The sequence below is a fragment of the Ictalurus furcatus genome, chromosome 18, assembly GCF_023375685.1.
Source record: "Ictalurus furcatus strain D&B chromosome 18, Billie_1.0, whole genome shotgun sequence".
In the NCBI taxonomy this organism is placed as follows: Eukaryota; Metazoa; Chordata; class Actinopteri; order Siluriformes; family Ictaluridae; genus Ictalurus; species Ictalurus furcatus.
In genome coordinates this window covers 21,983,538-22,003,688 of record NC_071272.1, presented here as the reverse complement: position 1 = coordinate 22,003,688, position 20,151 = coordinate 21,983,538, and the positions used below count along the sequence as shown (strand labels likewise).

Below are 20,151 nucleotides of genomic sequence, written 5' to 3'. Positions count from 1 at the left end.
CTGCAAAAAGTCCAAGCTGTATTTGTCGAATCTTCTCCTGCTAGGTTTTGATGACCCTGTAGCCTCAGATCTTGGTTTACAGGAACGAAACCCCTCGAACCAGTCTGGCCATGTTTTCCTCCGAGCTCTTGCAGAACTGCTGCTCACTCTGTGTTTTTTCTTCCCGTTTTCACAACATTCTATGTAAACGCTAGAGACTGTTGTGTGTGTGTGTGTGTGTGTGTGAAAATTCCAGGAGATTTCTGAAATACTCAAACCAGCAGCCATTATTGTTTGTATAATTTGTCCTTTCAGAGATGGCACTATTTTTTTTTCAGAGGAAGGAATTCGGGGTTAGATTTCGAACGACTGCTAATGTGTCCAGGATTCAGCCCAAGAGCAGACCGTCTGACGCAAAAAAAAAAAAAAAGGCTCCAAGAACCACAAAATTTCATCACGGGATCTGCTAGTAAGTCTTGCAACTGTTGGTGTCAAAGTGCATTCTTCTACAGTCAGAAAGAGATTGCACAAATTTGACCTGCGTATGATGCGAAGCCAGGAAAAAAGCTTTTGCAAGACTACAGTTTTCCAATGAGTATATAGGCAAAGACCAGGCCTTTTGGAATAATGTTCTCTGGACAGACGGAGCAAAGATAGAGTTGTTTGGCCACGGCAACAGCAGACATGTTTGGCCACAGCTTTTCAGAAGAAGCACCTCATACCAACTGTGAAGCACGGTGGTGGAAATGTTATGGTTTAGGGTTGCTTCGCTGCCTCAGGGACCGGACAGCTTGCATTCATTGATTCGACTATGAATTCTGCATCATATCAAAGAGCGCTTGAAGATAACGTGAGGCCGTCTGTCTGAAAGTTGAAGCTGAACCGAAAGTGGACCTTTCAACGGAATAATGATCCTAAGCGCACGAACAAATCCACCAAGGAATGGCTCAAAAAGAAAAAAAAACGTCGGGTTACGGAACGGCCCAGTCAAAGCGCGGATTTGAACACCATTGAAATGTAGTGTGGGGGGATTTGAAAACAGACAGAACAATAAGAAAGAAAACCCTCAAACATTCTGCAACTGAAAGAACATAGAAGAGTGGTCAAAAATCCCAGAAAGCCTGGTGGACAATTATGCAAAACGCCTACAAGAAGTTATTTCTCTTAAAAGGGGACGATCCTAGCTTCTGAGGCCGAGGGTGTACTTATTTTTTCCACAGAAGAGTATCACATCCGTTGATATTTCGGTTTAATAAATGACTAATTCTTCCTTGTGGTCTTGTTCGAGTATATCAGCTCCTCATTAATAAGCGGCGTTTCAAAGAAGATCACATTTCCACGGGGTGTACTTATTTTTCCACACCACCGGTATGCAAGAGATAGACGTTAGGCTAATTGTATCTCTAATTGTAAACGCTGTACTATTACACCACACACACATGCATGCATGCGTGCACGTCCGAGCACAAACACACACCTGGAGCAAATCAACCATAACACACTTCTTATAGTGTATTCATACACTTTTTCCTGGAATCTCACAATACATCTTCATCAAACTGAGAGGAAATAAACAAAAGGGGGATGCCGGTGTGAAGCCCCTTAGAAAGTCTACACTGAGATGTAATTTATTGATGTGAGACTGAGGTGAATTTTTGTCAGAACAATGACATGAATATGAAATGAAACACACGCTGCGTTCTCCCCTTAACCTGACTCATGCGTACTTATTACTTCTCTTATTGATTGACCGTCTATACGTTTAAAAAAAAAAATAATAAAAAATAGGGTGCTCCTTTAGATTATATCGGACGTAAGCTGCGCTAATTAAAGTGTAGTTTTTAATGGACGATTTAATGCGTGAAACACTGCCCTTTAAGTCTGGAAGGGTCATGGAACACTCTAATACACTACAGAAAGTCTTATCCAATGCTTAAATTGCCATCACTTATGTCTGTCTGTAACACACACACACACACACACATTTCAAATGATCTTACTGCACTGTTTTTGTCTATAACTTGTATCTGTACAACTCCTCTCACAATGTGTTTGTACTTATCTTAGTATTAAGTCTTCCAAACACACACACACACACACACACACACACGCGCGCTTCTAATCACAGTCGTTTATTGCAATTAGTCGCATTAGTCGATGAGCTCACAGATAAATGCGGATGCATGTATTTAACTCTTATTAACTCTTTGTGCTTGCGTCTTTGTGCGTCTGTGTGTGTTCCATTCCCCGGGAAACTCACAGGCAGAAGATTAACCGTTAAGACACACACATCCATACGTGCATGCTCACAAAGAAGTACCGCAGAAGCCTATAACACTCTAAAACACACAGCAAAACTACACTGCTCCAGCAGCACCACACTGGGTTTAACATGGCCGGCTGACACACACATCAGCACTCGAGGATGATGTGGCGATGATGTAACTCTCCTTGTGCTTGAGCAACAGCTGCTAACGACCCGAGAACAGCGATCGTTACCACACCAGCGCGATCTCCAAGCCCACGACGACATCAGAGCGAGAACTCAGCCATCTTAGTCGTACCTTTGTATAACATACAAACTCTCACCCCGACGTACGTAAAGCTCCCGAGTAATCTGGAAACGATCCGGTCTCGAAGCCGAACGTCACAAACAACACGCTAGTATAAATCACTAAATAAAAGTACAACATGTAATATCGTCTTAACGACGCTCTTAACGATCGCGCAGAATTACAAACACAACCGTGTACCAATATGTCTGCTAGCAAATTACAATCAAGCTACGTTGTGTAAAACTAGCTGGAGAAATCCCGTTTCTTTTTTTCTTTTTTTTTTAACTGAATGATATTCAAATGTAACAAACGTAACAAACACGCCGTACCTTCGGTAAGCGCTCCGGGTCTCCAGGATGCCGAGGGATGACCTTCTGTAGCCGCTGGAAACCGTAATCAATGGTGGGCTCGTTTAAAGCTGAAAAACAGACACCATTAATTCTAACATTATTCTATAGATGACTGACCCCGCCTCCCCCCCCTCATTAAATCATCTCATTAAATGACTGATTGCTGCTTTAGCATTCAATCTGATTATTATAGATTGAAGATTTATCTTCAATGGTCCACTAATAAAGTAACTGCCAGGGCATACCAGTCCGAAAATCGATAAATCATTGAAGTCCTTCATACAAAATTATAACACAAGGAAATGGAGGAAGATCACACTTCAGCAAAAGCGTGACAGGTTTGACACCGTAGAAGTTGCCGCCGGAGTATTACAATCGTTCCGATGGAACGTCGCCGTGGCGTTTTCCAACGATTACCCGCATTTATTCCGCTCGGAGTGTAAAACGCAGGTACGAGACGGCAATCTTGGGATTCGAAAGATGGCGCAATCGGTATCGCAATTACCGCACGTGGAGTCTTTATCTTGTCAGAAACATGAAAGTGCATCAGTCGTATGAAGGAATATGACGACTGGGAGGAAGATTTACAAGCTATCGCATAAAACGTGGTTCAATAACAGAAAGAAAATGGATGGGGGGTAATGATATGGCTGCACTTATATGGCAGGGCTTTGTTTTCAAAAGGCTACTGTTTAAAAGGAGTCCAAACTGTAAATAGAGACAAAATGTTCCAGATATTGTATGTTTTTGAGAAATATATATATATATATATATATTTCTTAAATAAGAAACTGATCTAGTATCAGTGTTTGGCTGCTCTATACTTCTTTAAGCTTAGCTCCACAGCTAAGACTGACTTAGTATATTACTTAAAAGTATATACATGGCTTTCAACTAACAACTTTTTTTTTTTTTTCTTCCAACACTTCATGAAGCAGGACGTTTAAAAGGTCGAGAAAAGAGGAAGAGAAAACCAAAACGTGGTTTGGATGAGCATGAGGGAGTGTTAGGGGTTGATGGGGCACAGAGAGAAAGTGGAGTTGGGTGCTTTCCTGTCAGTTGAAGCAGATGGTCACGGTTCAGTGAATTCTAATAAAGTTATAATGATGTTAGTATGTCATGTAATATGAGGGGAAACTTAAGTAGACTATTAATATAACTATCATATACGTGTCCTCCACTAATAATGGTAAATATGAGCAAAGAGGGCTGTGAAAAATTCTACACTGTTTCCTTGGCAAAGATAGGTAGCACAAAGTACTGACTAAAAGGGGTGCCAATAATTGTTTGGATTCAAACGCTGATATTTAACAATGTTTATATATATATATATATATGTGTGTGTGTGTGTGTGTGTGTGTACCTGTGTTGTGTTTGCAATTGTTTGATATCCATGAGAGCAGAGTATTTTTAGTGATTTTTTTTTTTTTTAAACAAAAGGTTAAACAACGAAGACAAATTCTCACAGCCTCCTTTGCTCATATTTACCAAGGGTGCCAATATTACTGGATTCGAACATTTCCATACTTATAAAGCTGCTCAAATGACTCAAAAACATGAGATGTAAATGGAATGTGAATGTGAAAATCGGCGGTGCGGCGAATGGTTTTCGATGTGCGAGTGTGTGAAAGAATGAGAAAAAGTCTTCGCGTCGAAAAAGCGTGATGGTGGGAGTCGCCTTTGTGACGGTCGATCATCTCCACCTGTTTGTGTGAGGATTTTTCCTATCCCATCTTACTGTCGAAGTGACCGGTCCGACGGTTCGAGGGCCGATCAAGCAGACCGCTCGAGTAAAACGATCAGGACCGAAATGGATGAAAATGAAGAAGGAGAAGAAGAAGAACACTAAGTCTATGCCCGTATTAGTCTTCAGTAAGGCAGATACTGTATATTACAAACTTAACTTAAATAAATAAAACAATCCCTTGCCATTTTTAGCACGTACATTTCCTGTTAGCATTCTCATAGCATTCTGTCTCCTCTCTTCTACCTGAGGTCGGTAGATAAACACTCACCTTTTAGTTTTATAAGGTAGTTTGTATTCTGATCGGGTTATCATTCGTATTATTCATTCGTCATTAGGCCGCACGTAAACACAACTACGGCGGATAAACTTTAACTTACTGAAGGGGAGTAAGAAGGAAGGGGAAACACACACACTTCCGCTCAAAAGTTTGTGGACACTCGACTGAAATGTTTCTCATGATCTTTAAAAAGCTTTTGGTCTGAAGGTGTGTGATTAAATGTTTGAAATCGGTGTCGTAGATGAAAATATAACCGTGCCGACGTACTCGTTTCTTTCATTAGAGAACTAACGTTTTATTTACAAATAAATATTGTTTTTTAAACGGACGACTCGGGGGGAAATATTCCGAAAAGCAGCCGATAAGAGTCCGGCGTCGGTGTGAACTCCTTTAATACTGTTTAAAAAGCATCTCAGGGAAATTCCTCAAGAGATCGGGCGAGAAAACGCCAAGAATACGTTTCTGGGAATTCTCGTCGAAAAGCGCGTCACGATATAATTCCCATAGTTCCATTTGTGTTACTCCAGAGTTTTCATGACTTTATTATTATTCTAAAATGTGGAGAAATAAAAAAAAAATTAAATAAAACAAAGAACGAGCGTGTCCAAACTTTCGACCGGTCGTGTAATGCTAACAAATTAAACTGGCCTCCTTTTATACGTGAGCGCGTCTGATTATGAACGATCGGTAAATCACATTCAAAGCAATTAAAATAAATGATTAGACCTCGGTACATTATAAGATCACGTTACAAGTTGAAGTTGTAGTAGTAGAACAACAACATCCAACATCCCTAACACTGGAAAAAAAAACGCAGCAAGTTTTCGAGAATGCCTCAAGCATTTCTTTGGAAAGAAAGAACCTTTACTCTCTCTACACACACACACACACACACACACACACACACATACACACACACAGAGTGAGTCATAAGTAAATCCACTGATTTTTTTTGCATAATCTTTAAGCCTACGAAATAATGATGCCCTAAACACTGGAAATACACAAACCCTCAACATCAACCGACACGTGTTTTTTTTTACACGTTTAATTGCTTGGCCAACAGAAATACATGCCAACGCACATATATGAACTACACCTGAGCCCATGTACCCTCTAACTAAAATGGGGAAGTGGGACTGTTGTTGGCCTATATCTTCACTATAGCCAGTAGAATATTGTCTAGTGCTAACCACACCGTGAGTATTTATAACTTGGCGTAGCTCTTCTTTTGCAAACTGTTTTATTGTTTTCTTCGTACTCCCACATGGCTTCAGTTTGCTGGTTTATTGTTCTCCCTGGGCAATCATAGTGGTTAACTGCTCCAAAATAGCACTGGGGCCAAGTTGGAGATGTTACGCTACAGCACATGCTACATTCTCAGTGTTAAACGGGACATTATGAGCATTAGCCGAGGCAAGCTAATATACTGTATTGTAGCGGCACCGTAAGGGCCTGACGGACGTCAAAAAGCAGAGAAGCGATACATAGCGTAGCGACTTCAATACTTTGCTTCAGTACCGTGCTTTACCCTGAATTCTGAAGATAATGATCGTTATGGATACAGCTCACACGTCAGATTCATTTCTGAAGTTATATCTGACGGGGAAATTGAGCACAACTCGTGAATTTAGCTTCCATAGTTAACGTGGAATGCAAAAGAACCCATGTCGCACCCCTGGTCATCTCCTTCCACTGGCTTCCCGTAGCCGCACGGGATCAGATTCAAGGCCTCCATGCTCACGTACAAGAGCTTGTCTGGAACAGCAACGTCCTACCTCAACACTCTCCTGAATTCCTTATTAGCTAGACACCGAATGAGCATGAAGTGTATCCAGAGCTTAACCGTGGGATCACTGACCATGAGATAGAAATACACCCTCTACGTACCGTACATGACACCAATCCTTCACAAGGCATTCAACACTCTCACGTACAATCACACACAGTGCCAATTTAGAGTAGGCAATCCGCCGACCGCTTCATTTTGGAGGTGGAAGAAATGATGCGTTTACGTTTAAAATGACCCTTCCGTTAGCGCTCGTCTTTTATCGTGTTTACGTGCGTAGGTGGCTCTGCCGCTTTTACAAACTAGCATTTATTGCCTGTGTTTCGTCGGGTGTTGTTTTGTTTTGTTTTGTTTTTTTTTTTAAACGAATGACTAGAAGATGAGCCGAAGATTAGCTAGATGCTTTCTTTGCATTACCGCGCCTTCAGATGTTAGCGCGTTTGTAAGTCGCTCTGCATCGGAGCGTCTGCTAAGTCGCTAAATGTGAAAACGTTGATGTTGTCCGCTTAGAAACTGGAGTAGAAATCCGAAGACGGTTGGTATCCACACGATGTTTGGGGGCATGTGTTAATCGAGTCTATCAGACTAAACTGGCTGTAGATTTTGGTCATTATTAAGTTGTTAAATGTTCACAAGACATGTTAAGCGTGGCCTTGACGACTGTTTCAATTGAATAAAATCGCAAAAATCACCAGGGCGAAAACATCGGCTGGCGTCAAGGAAAATGTCAAATTGATATGACAGGAATCACCTCAGCGATTAATTAATGAGCAAATAGGCTCTCTCTTTCTCTCTTTCTCTCTCTCTCTCTCTCTCTCTCTCTCTGTGACCACATTGTGAGCGATCTCTTGCAATCAGAGAAATCAATGCTCATTGAAATTGCATGAGGACAGATGCATGCCTCATCATATTTCACAATAATGATCCAGAGAGGAAGATGGTCTGAGCAGGGTGGGGTGGGGGGGTGGACTAGGAGGAAGGGGAACAGTCAGAATCAAGAAGGAGGAGGACAAGATGTCCACGATTGATCAGAATAAAAAAACAGTGAGAGTATGGTCAAAAGTTACCTAATGCTATCAGCTATTATTGCACAGGAACATCCCTTGGAGCACAATATGAACACCGAGGATAATAATACATTACGGCAACCTAAAGTAAGAGACGTGAGGACCATACTGATGCTCATGCTACGACTACAGCATCCTCACTGGGCCACAGACCCTATTTAGATTCCCAATTTCTTCCAACCGGGAAGAGCAGATCATGCAAGTTTAATTAAAAAAAAATCCAACAATATTTTCAGAACTTCCAGAGGACCATCCCTCATGCAATCAAACAATAACAATAAGATGTTTTGTTTTGTCGTTGTTGTTGTTGATGTTTTTTTTTTTTACCTTCTCCCCATCTTTGCTTCCATATAACCTGTCAAAGTGTTGCAGTAATGAACACGGGAGTGGAGAGCAATCTCCTAAGCTTCGTTTTCCCTCCTCCAGGTGTGATCTGAAAGCGAGGGCTCTGGGGGATCGATCCTTGCAGCAGGGCAGCGTTCAATACCTCTGAATTATTGCTTCATTCTTCCCTCCTTATTATAGATGAGTTATTTTCCTCAAGCCACCCCAGTTTAGGATCAATAAAGAATCTTGTCTTATTCTCCAACTTATTCGTATATCTTACCTCCTCTTCTCCCTTGCGCTCTGTTGTCTTTAAGATGTATGGTTTGACATTTGAGATTTGTGTGGTGGGACGGTGGAGGGTGCTGTGTGTGTGTGTGTGTGTGTTCTGAAAGATACAGTTATGAAAGAAAATACACACCCCTGCTGAACTTATGGGGGTGCATGCACCTCCTCATTTGGGATTTCTACTTACTTACATAGGGCTGTGGTGTCAATCTAAGGGCCCGGATAGCCACGTCCCTACTGTACACAAAGTTGCCTGTTCCTCTTTTACCACACCGAATCCAGCCCACGAAGACCTTAATAATTAGCAGACAGGTCGAATCCGGTCTGTCAAACGAGGCGGGAATTCTGGAGACGGACCACCCTGACTTGCGAAGGCTGAAATATAATAGCAGTCTACGCTAAATGTGATGCCACGCAATATGTATAACGTACAGAGCGAATTCTTCAGGATTCCAGCTGGAGATGTAGCATAAACAGGGTCTCTGTCTTGCTAGGTATCGGTTTATCGATCGCGTCTTCACACTTCCTCTGTACTGGCGCATACCTTCACGAGTGACAGGGCGCCTCCACTGTCAATTATAGAAGATTTATTAGGTACTCTGTGCCCTTTGCAACTAAATCAAGGCCAGAGGGGGAAACAATGAAACGAAGAAAGAGAGAAAAAGAAGTAAAAGGAAGGTAAATTACAGCGTTTCGTGTATTAATGATCCTGCATTATTGTGCCTAGGCTATATGCAAAAAAAATAAAATAAATAAAAAGTCTGTAGGCTTCTTCATTAAAGAGTACGATGCATAAAAACCTTGCACTTCTACTCATCTACTGTACTGTACGCATTGTATGCCTCGTACGTTTAAAGTCTACAATAACACAATCTTCTATAGGCTGACTCTCATTGGTTGACTGATTTTGGAGGTTACAAAACCTGACATACTACTGGCAGTTTCCAGGTAGCCACAGATTAGCACCTAGCTGGAGCCTGGCAGGAGGCATCCGTGGCTGTGCCTGTATTGATTTAATTAGACCCGCCGAGCTGCTAGCAAGCTACGCTAATAGCCGCCGCTCACACAGTTCAGTAACAGGCTGATTAGTTTCGCCAGCTGTTCGCTGAGTACTAGCTATGCCAAGACCAGCTACCACTTTCGCTTTCCAGTCACCCGGAGCAGGTTTTACTTACAAAAAACAAAACAAAACAAAAAACCCCAAGGAGTACAGGGAAAGTGTGGTTTCAGCTTGGATGAGATGGCTATTCTGTTTTAGTTAGGTTAGAAGCACGGGTACAGGAAGTTACGGGTTCATGTAGGATTTCATCTGAGCTGAGGGAAACAGGAGGGGAAATATTTCATGCTTATTTTTCAGTGTACACCTTCCTACGGATGAACTGGTCAGCACCTACTATGACTGAAACACACGCACACACACACACACACACACGCACACACACACACACACACCAACTTTCCAACTTTAATTCCAGGGATCCAGTATTTAGAAAGAAAAAAACAATAAGTGTGGCGTCTGATTTTGAATCACTTTCATGTGTTACATGCTCATACGCACCCAGTGAACTCACACCTATAAATACACTCTGTCAAACAAATCACTAGCAATTTGCTAATGAGTTCTCAGGGGTTTGACCTTTGATCTCAGTATTTGTTGGCACTGATGGGTGATTTGGCTCGTTTTAATGCTGCCTCAGGTCTCTCTCTCTCTCTCTCTCTCTCTCTCTCTCTCACTCTCACTCTCTCTCTCTCTCACCTTCTCTCTCTCTCTCACCTACTCTCTCTCTCTCACCTACTCTCTCTCTCTCTCTCTCTCACTCACTACTCTCTATCTCTCTCTCACCTACTCTCTCTCTCGCTCACCTACTCTCTCTTTCTCTCTCGCTCACTACTCTCTCTCTCGCTCACCTACTCTCTCTCTCTCTCACCTACTCTCTCTCTCTCTCTCTCGCTCACCTACTCTCTCTCTCTCTCACCTACTCTCTCTCTCTCTCTCTCGCTCACCTACTCTCTCTCTCTCTCTCACCTACTCTCTCTCTCTCTCTCACCTACTCTCTCTCTCTCTCTCTCGCTCACCTACTCTCTCTCTCTCGCTCACCTACTCTCTCTCTCTCTCTCTCGCTCACTACTCTCTATCTCTCTCTCACCTACTCTCTCTCTCGCTCACCTACTCTCTCTATCTCTCTCTCACCTTCTCTCTCTCTCTCACCTACTCTCTCTCTCTCTCTCTCTCTCTCGCTCACTACTCTCTATCTCTCTCTCACCTACTCTCTCTCTCGCTCACCTACTCTCTCTCTCTCTCTCACCTACTCTCTCTCTCTCTCTCACTACTCTCTCTCTCTCGCTCACCTACTCTCTCTCTCTCACTCACCTTCTCTCTCTCTCACCTTCTCTCTCTCTATCTCTCTCTCTCTCTCACTCACCTTCTCTCTCTCTCTCTCTCTCTCTCTCACTCACTACTCTCTCTCTCTCGCTCACCTACTCTCTCTCTCTCTCTCTCACCTACTCTCTCTCTCTCGCTAACTACTCTCTATCTCTCTCTCACCTACTCTCTATCTCTCTCCCCCCTACTCTCTCTCTCTCTCTCACCTACTCTCTCTCTCTCACTCACCTTCTCTCTCTCTCTCTCACCTTCTCTCTCTCTCTCTCTCTCCCCTACTCTCTCTCTCTCTCTTGCTCACCTTCTCTCTCTCTCTCACTTTGTGTTTGATGTTTATATAACCAGAATATGTAAGTTTGGAGCAAAGACTGAGCTAATTAATACAGATTTTTAGTCAGAGAGGAAAAACAGAGGAAAGAAATGCAAAATGGAAAGATGCGGTTATACTCATTACAGGACTATTGAAAATGTTCTGGGACTAGGTCTCCTAATTTAGTGTGTGTGTGTGTGTGTGTGTGTGTGTGTCTAAAATGAGTGAGGCACTTGTTTTCTTTGCGTTTGTGCACCCATGTGGGTGTTTGTGTGCAATCCGGAAATCTACACAGATCGTTTCGGCCCCGTTTTTTTCTGCAAATGACTTCAAGATGTAGGCCAATAAAGCGCCCACTGTTTGTCTAACTAAACTGTTACAGTGTTTACAAGCCGAGCTCGTTACTATCTCCTCATCTGGAGTAATTAAGGAAAAAAAAAAATATCCTCCTTTTTTTCCGTTACGTTTTCGCTATGCAGGCTCTACGTTTCGCTTTTGTGTATGTAACTCAGAATATAAGCGTAATGCAGATCAACGATTACGTACGGCTTGAACGGAAAGCTATAAAGACTGCTCTTATTATTGGCCTAATCTGGGACTGATCAGAGATCAGTAAAGCTGCTCGGGAGGAGAGAATCGGGCTCTTATATTAACCATCAGACAATAACTAAGAGTCCATATAACTGTACTGAAACTGACATGAATGGCGTCCTTGAAAGGAAGTGGATTGGACTCCAGCAGTGGTATACCTGTTTATGCGTACACTCTAAAGCTCTAGACCCTGTACATTCTGCATCTGGTCCCTGTGGGGAATCTCACAAAGGTTCTATGTAAAACCCTACAAAATATTTTCACTATAACTGCTTCGTTTTCCAAATAACCCTTCTCCCTAAACGTGTACATGATTTCTGAAATGTCACCCAAGATGTTAGCTGTTCTTCGGTAGTCACTGTTGTTTTAGGACGATCATTGGTCGTATATTTGTGGTCAGCTGACGTAACTTTGGCATGAGATTGGACAGCTTACCTGTGTAAATGAATCTGCCCGGTGTCCCTTTGCAGAACTGTTTTGACTTGTAGGAGAGCGTCACTTCCACGACACCAGGGATGTGCCGAGGAGGCGTCTGCACCCGGATGGCATGAGGCGTGATGAGCTGATGAGAGAGAAAGAGAGAGAGAGAGAGAGAGAGAGAGATTAGTGTCCCCCGACTAGAACATTTTTAACAGTTTATTGTTACTCTTATTTTTTGTTCCAGTTTGATCACTTCAGACGATTTTCACAAAGATGATTTGGTTGCTTATATATTTATATTTAATATGGTAAGTAATCTGCAATCTGCGATCGGTTAACGACCGACGCTGAGTAGTGCCTACTCAGCGTGGCTCAAGGTCCCTTTCCAGAACCTTCGAATTAACCGTTCAGACCATAGAATCTGTCGCTATTTTTTTAAAAAATAATAAAAAATTGCTAAAGACCCACTTGTTCCGTGAGCACATAATTAACCCCTAAAATGCCAACCCCTACATTATTTATAGAATAAACATATAAATATTTTATAAGAAAAGGGGAAAAAATTTACTCTGGCCCTTACACCTCGACTCTGCGCACTTTGCTTCTCTAGAACTCCATTATAAATCTTGTACGGTAGCACTACTTTTATTGTTCTCCGCTTGGTATATCGCTTTGCTTGTATTTCCTCGTTCGTAAGTCGCTTTGGATAAAAGCGTCTGCTAAATGAATAAATGTCAAGGTAAGTTTGTTACTGTTTATTAACTGTACAAGCAGCTGTTTACTGCAATAGTCCTGCTTAACGGTTGATAACTAGAGTTGGGTTAGGGTTGGTTAGGGTTGGCTAGGGTTAGGGTTGGGTATGGTTAGGGTTAGTTAGGGTTAGGGTTTGGTTAGGGTTGGGTTGGTTAGGGTTAGGTGTTAGGTTAGGATTGGTTAGAGTTAGGGTTGGGTTGGTTAGGGTTAGGTGTTAGGTTAGGATTGGTTAGGGTTAGGGTTGGGTTAGGGTTGGGTTGGTTAGGGTTAGGTGTTAGGTTAGGGTTAGTTAGGGTTAGGGTTGGGTTGGTTAGGGTTAGGTGTTAGGTTAGGATTGGTTAGAGTTAGGGTTGGGTTAGGGTTGGGTTGGTTAGGGTTAGGTGTTAGGTTAGGATTGGTTAGGGTTAGGGTTGGTTAGGGTTAGGTGTTAGGTTAGGATTGGTTAGGGTTGGGGTTAGGTTTGGTTTGGTTAGGATTAGGGTTAGTCTCAGGGTTGGGTTAGGTTTGGTTAGGGTTAGGAGTTAGGGTAGGATTGGTTAGGGTTGGTTAGGGTTAGGTGTTAGGTTTGGTTAGGGTTGGGTTAGTTAGGATTGGTTAGGGTTGGGTTATGATTGGTTATAGTTAGGGATGGGTTAGGGTTGGTTAGGGTTAGGGGTTAGGGTTAGAGGTTAGGATTGGTTAGGGTTGGGTTAGGATTGGGTTGGTTAGGGTTAGGGTTGGGTTATGATTGGTTATAGTTAGGGATGGGTTAGGGTTGGGTTAGGGTTGGTTAGGGTTAGGGGTTAGGATTGGTTAGGGTTGGGTTGGTTAGGGTTAGGTGTTAGGGTTGGGTTAGGATTGGTTAGAGTTAGGGTTGGGTTAGGATTAGGTGTTCGGTTAGGGTTGGGTTAGGGTTAGGTGTAGGGTTGGGTTAGGGTTAGGTGTTAGGGTTGGGTTAGGATTGGTTAGAGTTAGGGTTGGGTTAGGGTTAGGTGTTCGGTTAGGGTTGGGTTAGGTTAGGGTTGGGTTAGGGTTGGGTTAGGGTTAGGTGTTAGGGTTAGGTTAGGGTTGGGTTAGGGTTGGTTAGGGTTAGGGGTTAGGCTTAGGGCTAACCCTAACCCTAACCCTGCTTAATGGTCTATGTGTATTATGGCTCCACCAACAGTAACACAAAGCATAATGAATGAATAAATCAATCAATCAATAAATAAATAAATAAATAAAGCATTGCGAATCTTGGCTAGCATCCAAAATGCCAAGAACCCTGAAAGCAGTGAAGTAATATGAGTGAAATGTGCATCTGTGAGTAATGTGGGTTTGTATGTCCTACTGATCATTCTCAAGGGTTTGATGGGGACTGTAGTTGTGTTGTGAAAGGGCACATGGGGTCTGTACTCCTTGTCTAGAGACACCCTAATTAGAAACATGCTGTAGAGTTAAACCTGAAATGACCGACTCTAGACATTAACCTTCTAACCGAGCACTAATCGCTCAGTTACACTCCCAACTAAATACGCAAGTATACAGTTATACGGGATGCATTTCTCATTTGTGTTTGTGTATCGTGTATTGTGTGTGTGTGTGTGTGTGTGTGTGTGTGTGTGTGTCAGTCCCTGAGCTTGACCTTAAGCTGGGAGTTTCTGTACAGTATGTGACCTTTTAAACAAACCCCAGTATAAAGACTTTGCAAACAGAGGCGAGTGTACCGTTAAGCCATACACAGATGTATTCCCCTAGGGCTAATCAGGACAAATATTTTTTTTTAATTATTACCCCATAACTACCTAATGCCTCTAACTCTCCCTGCAAAAATGCCATCCAGTCACCTAAATGTTCTCGAGACTAATGTTAAAACAGATGTAGGAAAAATTAAAACCTTTCCCCTCATCATGCGCTATCACGGATAATCAAATCCATAGCTGATGGGCATAGCTGAGCGGGTTCTGGGTGGGCCTCCTCATTTAGGGGCTATGAGGTTAGGGTAGAAAGGTCAAAAGGTGATGATGTCTACAGGAACAGCTAGAGGGGGAGGAGCCAACGATCAGTAAATGTGTCCCAGATGTGCACCGTCAATGCACCATGCCGTTTGCGTGTGCGCTTATTCCTCTGATATCTACAGTACAGTAAATCCGGATCATATCGAAATGATAGGTAAACATCTAATCTGAACATGTTATGTAATCATATGATGATATGTAAACATATGACATCATATGTAGACATGAATAAGTATGACATTTGAAGATCTTCTTAATGAATATAAACAGCACAGGAAGATCGCGTAGTCCTCTTCAGAAGGCGCGCTTTGAGTTCATTATACATTTTCCAATGGAATTCAGTAGCACTACACATATAACCTTACCGGTTATACATGCCGTCTTATTATTCTTCTTTTTCTGTGTAACTTGTTAAATGGTTTTGTTATCGTACGTGTCATATTTGTATTATTCCGCTTCCGTTATGCGATGTTAATTTTTTTATGCGCTTTCTTAAGCGAGCCTATTATCTGCCCAGGAACAAGAGATGAAAATTAGCACCTCATGCTCATGCTAACTCATTTACGGTTCCTTCATGCTGTTTAGCAGTCCCTGACAAATAAGGGTAGTGCGAAAAGTGTTGATTGCTTGCTCCATGCTTCAGTTGTTCGGTAAACGTAGTAGGCGGCACGATTCGGATTGTTTAGTCTACCACGTTTGTCTGTAACTCCTAGTCGAATAGACAGTTATGAATATTAAATGATCATCTACTTAACTGCTACACTGATTACAGGTGCATTAATTAGCGTGTTTATACTCCCGAGCAAGTCTAGGGATGACGTAAGGACTGATAGTACACTTTAGCCAGTCTAAAATGGAGCAAGTTATTCATAACGTGAACCTTGACCTTGAACGATTCCATGGTTTCTCGAGGATTTTTCTTCTGGATTAATTAATAGTTCAGTTTCAGTTTTTCAGCTGCTTTCCAGCAATGTCCGTTACAGCTGACTTGGCTTGACAGAGGTATTATCATGTAACTGCTATATTTTGACCCCTCTAATGGACATTGACAAAGAAGCATGTATCCATGCTTCAACCATGTATCCAACCATGGATACATTAGATTGCTGTATGGAAAAACCCAAATCAAACCTGGCTCGGAAGTCTGACGGCGTCCGGCTTGGGCTCACGGCGTTGTGGAAGAGTACTTAGATAGTCAATTAGTGAACAGTTCGCCAATATTTAATATCCAAGACCACTCCTATAATCCCAAGATCTGTCATTCTAAACAAAGCCTATTGACTTATATTCTCACGGAGGTTAAAACAGTTTCACCCACCTCGCTCCACACCAGCATGGTGCCGAAGATCACCTGCAATCCATCGAAGAAGTTGTCCCCGATGATTATGACCGTCGCGCCCCCCGTTGTCCATCCTTCACTAGGGCTAATGGCTTTGATGCAAGGTGCTGCTGCTTTCCAGTAAGAGTACCAATAGAAATGTTGTGAAGGAGAGAAAAGAGACAGAGACATGTTATTAATTAATCCCTTTCAATCATTTCTACATATTAGTCAATAAACATATATATATATATATATATATATATATATATATATATATTATTTTGTTTTAAAAGCATCGTAAAAAAAAAAGCAACGTATTCTAATCTTTCATTTTTAACACCCGAGAAAAGGTAGAGTTGTAGTTGCGTACTGGCGGGTTGAATTTTGGACACTCCAACCCTTGTTTCCCCAAGAGGCCTCAGGGTTAGAGACGAGGTTCTTGTGTGGTTTGTTTCACGAGGTTTGCAGGGGTGTTTGGGGGTAGGTAGTCTGACACCTCTACAGCTCTCATTTCGAAGCCAGAGCAGGAAACAAAAAGCCACAGACGTCACTGGGAAAGCTCATACAGCTGGATTTAACTAGGATTCCCACACCACATGGCCTAGAGAAGATCAGCGGCGGTTTTCATGACCCTTGCAGTGCCTCTCAGGCATAAAAACAAGGCCTTACTTACAACAAGAATTCCCATTGAAATGTTGTGGCTAGGATTTCTTCTTGATGCCACTGGCAAGTCATTACAGGTTGGTCCACACCACAACAATAGTGAATGAATATCTGACCAAGATATTCAGTAAGTGAATTCAGTAAAGAACCACATCTAAGACATGTTTAAAGTAGAATATTACGAGGAAATATTTCGGCCGTCGTGGCTTAACCTGTTTTCAGTTAGTGCATACCGTGTGCCCATTGGCTTGTACTGTCACGTTTGATGTTTCCTACTCTGCATCACGGTTGCCATGGTGAGCAACGTCATGTGATTCTTTGTGTTTGTCGCGAAGTCTTGCTGATCGTTATCTGCATTCCTAATCCTGGCCTCCTAGTTATTTCTTTAGCGTGTTAATGTTTAAGCGTATGGAGTGGATTCGCCTGATATAACCCGGACTCTCGCGGTCTAACGATCCTCGCGTTATAAAACGCTGACGGATAAACATGTCGAGATTGCTCCGCGCTAAGATTTCCTACGTTGCGCACTGTGGTGCATGTGGATCAGTGACAGCACGGTGAACGGGGAACAGCACGGAGAGAGGTCAGTTCACTTATTAGAGCTGTCCTCTCATTAGCGCTGGCAGGGGCTAAAGAAAGCGATTTAGCTGCTTTGTCTGGCAGTGTTCACCTCTGTTTAGTTTTAGAATAGTGTCATTCAGCATAATAATACACAAAAGACAGAGAGATTGCTGGGGTCCATCTATGAGATGGAAAGTTTTTGGGGGTTTTTTTTCGGTACGCACGTGAACATGTCCTTTGTATTTACATTTTGGACACTGGGGCTCCACAAACATGCAGACACACATACAGGCATAGAAAATAAGACGAGATTTCCTGTAGCATAATGTAATTTGGGGATGTGTGGAAGCAAAGTGCAGTTGTGTGGTGGTAATGTTGGCCTAAGTGGACTGTTTGGCAGAAGCTGAGCTTTTTGCTGGATTAAGCAGATGGAGAAGCATGAATCCATCTGATAGGATTAAACTTTCTGTGGCTCTCTCTGCACCATCTGCTCACCATGCTGCTCCCAGTGACACACACACACACATGCACACACACACACACACACACACACACACACACGCACACACACATTGTTTGGTATTCATATATTAGATGTAAGTACGGATACACTGCTGGGACAGTTGCACGGGGGTCGCACGCGCCGGCCGGCGTGTGCCGAGGCGTGCATAATTCCGACTTAAGTCAGTGTGTGATGTCTCCTTGAGTGAGGTGTGTCTAACAGTTTTGTTGTTCCCTTAAATGTCACACTTAAATGTGTGTATGTACACTCAAAACACTACGGAATGCCATTCAAGGTCAATGTTAAATATATAAATATGGCACTATGTATTAGTTAATGATTCATATCTTACAGTATATGCATACTGCCGGCTATGGTAAAATGATCAACTTTCTAGCTTTCTACCAGGATTTTGCGATCACAGAAATGAACGGAGCAGATTTAAGCAGATTGTTACACTGATGTCCAGTCTCATCATCACCGGTCATTATCACGCTTATATAAACTCACTAAAACAACGCCATCCTGAGGACTGATCTGGGGTCAGCGTCCCCTGACTCTAATCCAGCGTCAATCATAAACTGCACGCTACAGAACTGATCTCGGATCTCCAACAGCATGTCGGATCCTACGCATTACTGCTGCTTTTTACACTATATTTCTCAATGGCTGCAAACATGGCACATTATCAGTGCTGCATCACATGTTCAATATCCCATCGTCAGGGCGCATACATTTCCATGGCCAAATCCTTGACAAGCCAAAGGATTTGCGTAACAGTGGAAATTAAACATGCCAAATGTCTGCGAAGCCCATCCATAAACCCTGTTATTCCAGGCTTGAGCTTTAAGGTCTCAAGTCGAGAATTATAAAAGCCTTTTCGCCCTATTCCTGAGGGAACATTTTGTCCCATCCTGCACAAGCATACAAAGCAATGGAACAAAGCGAACAGGGAAATGATTGCATCGATTTTTCTACCTATATATATTTATTTATATTTTACTTTTTTTTTTTTTTTAAACAAATCAGCGAGGCAGAGTCGTATCTTCCTGGTTTCCCACTGATGCTAAGCAGGGTTGAGCCTGGACAGTACCTCTATGGGAGACCTCCTGGGGAAAACTAAGGTTGCTGCTGGAAGTGGTATTAGTGAGGCCAGCAGGGGGCGCTCACCCTGTGGTCCTGATGCCCTGTGACTGGGACACTATACTGTAAAGACAACACCGTGTTTCGGATGAGACGTTAAACCGAGGTCCTGACTCTCTGCGGTCATTAAAAATCCCAGGACACTTCTCGTAAAAGAGTAGGGGTGTAACCCGGGTGTACTGCCGAAATTCCCCCATTGGTCCTTCTCTATCATGGCCCCCTAATAATCCCCATCTCTGAATTGGCTACATCACTCCCCTCTGTACTAAGAGCTGGTGTGTGGTGGGTGTTCTGGAGCACTAGGGCTGCCGTCGCATCATCCAGGTGGATGCTACACGCTAGCGGTGGTTGAGTGCCTAGAAAAGTGCTATATAAATCTAAGGAATTATTATTATTATTATTATTATTATTATTAAATAGTTTTTTGAGATGATTTTCACCATCACGTATTGAAGCGTGGCATGAATTGTAGGTAATCTTTCATGATGGATGTGGCGGTCGGAATTCCTGCCACGTTCCGTCAGCAGGTTCTCAAGGTGAAGTTCAAAAGCGTTTAACAGATACGCCGACATTATCTGTATTCAAGCTGGTTCCGCTTCAGTTTCTGGGCAGAAAACTCAAGATTCCTGAAACTACATGCAAAATCCGGGTGGTTTTCACACTGGGCACGTTTGCCGTGGTCCGATTCAGAGTGCGGTCAAGAGTTGGTCTGGTTTCTGACATACGTCCGTACCTATTTCCGAGACCTACACCCCGAGGTTTGCGATTCCAACGGCTAACTCGGCTCGGGACGTGTAAAAGAATGAAGGTGTCACGTCGACGCAAAGAACGATTGCATGGCTTATAGGATACGCGGTAGCAGGTCTTTTGAGAAGAAGTTAGCAGAACCAACCAAGAGGACAAAAGAGCTAAAAGGGAACGGAGTCTAAGGAAGTCTAAGGATTGGGGGAGGACACGGGGTTGTGTTTTAATTAATTGCGGTTCATCCTTACTTTCTTTGCTCCGTTGAATACGTGACTTAGGAGGTCAAAGCTCAAAGAAGTGTGCGGGGTGGGTGTGAAACTGTACCTATTTCAAATCTCTTCCAGCTAACTAACACACACACACACACACACACACACACACACACACACACACGTAATGTACTTAAAATTA

At 42.7% G+C, this 20,151-nt stretch overlaps 1 protein-coding gene across 2 annotated transcripts in view; it reads right to left on the bottom strand.

Annotated features, from left to right (window-relative positions):
* The window catches only part of ebf1b (EBF transcription factor 1b), a 108,582-nt gene that overhangs the window by 17,831 nt on the left and 70,600 nt on the right, over positions 1–20,151 (bottom strand). For both annotated transcript variants that reach the window (XM_053649583.1, XM_053649584.1), the window contains exons 9-11: positions 16,125–16,255; positions 12,093–12,219; positions 2,864–2,952 (exon numbers count right to left, since the gene is read on the bottom strand). In XM_053649583.1, the coding sequence (XP_053505558.1) occupies positions 2,864–2,952; positions 12,093–12,219; positions 16,125–16,255 (347 nt within the window). The remainder of the gene's footprint in view (positions 1–2,863; positions 2,953–12,092; positions 12,220–16,124; positions 16,256–20,151) is intronic.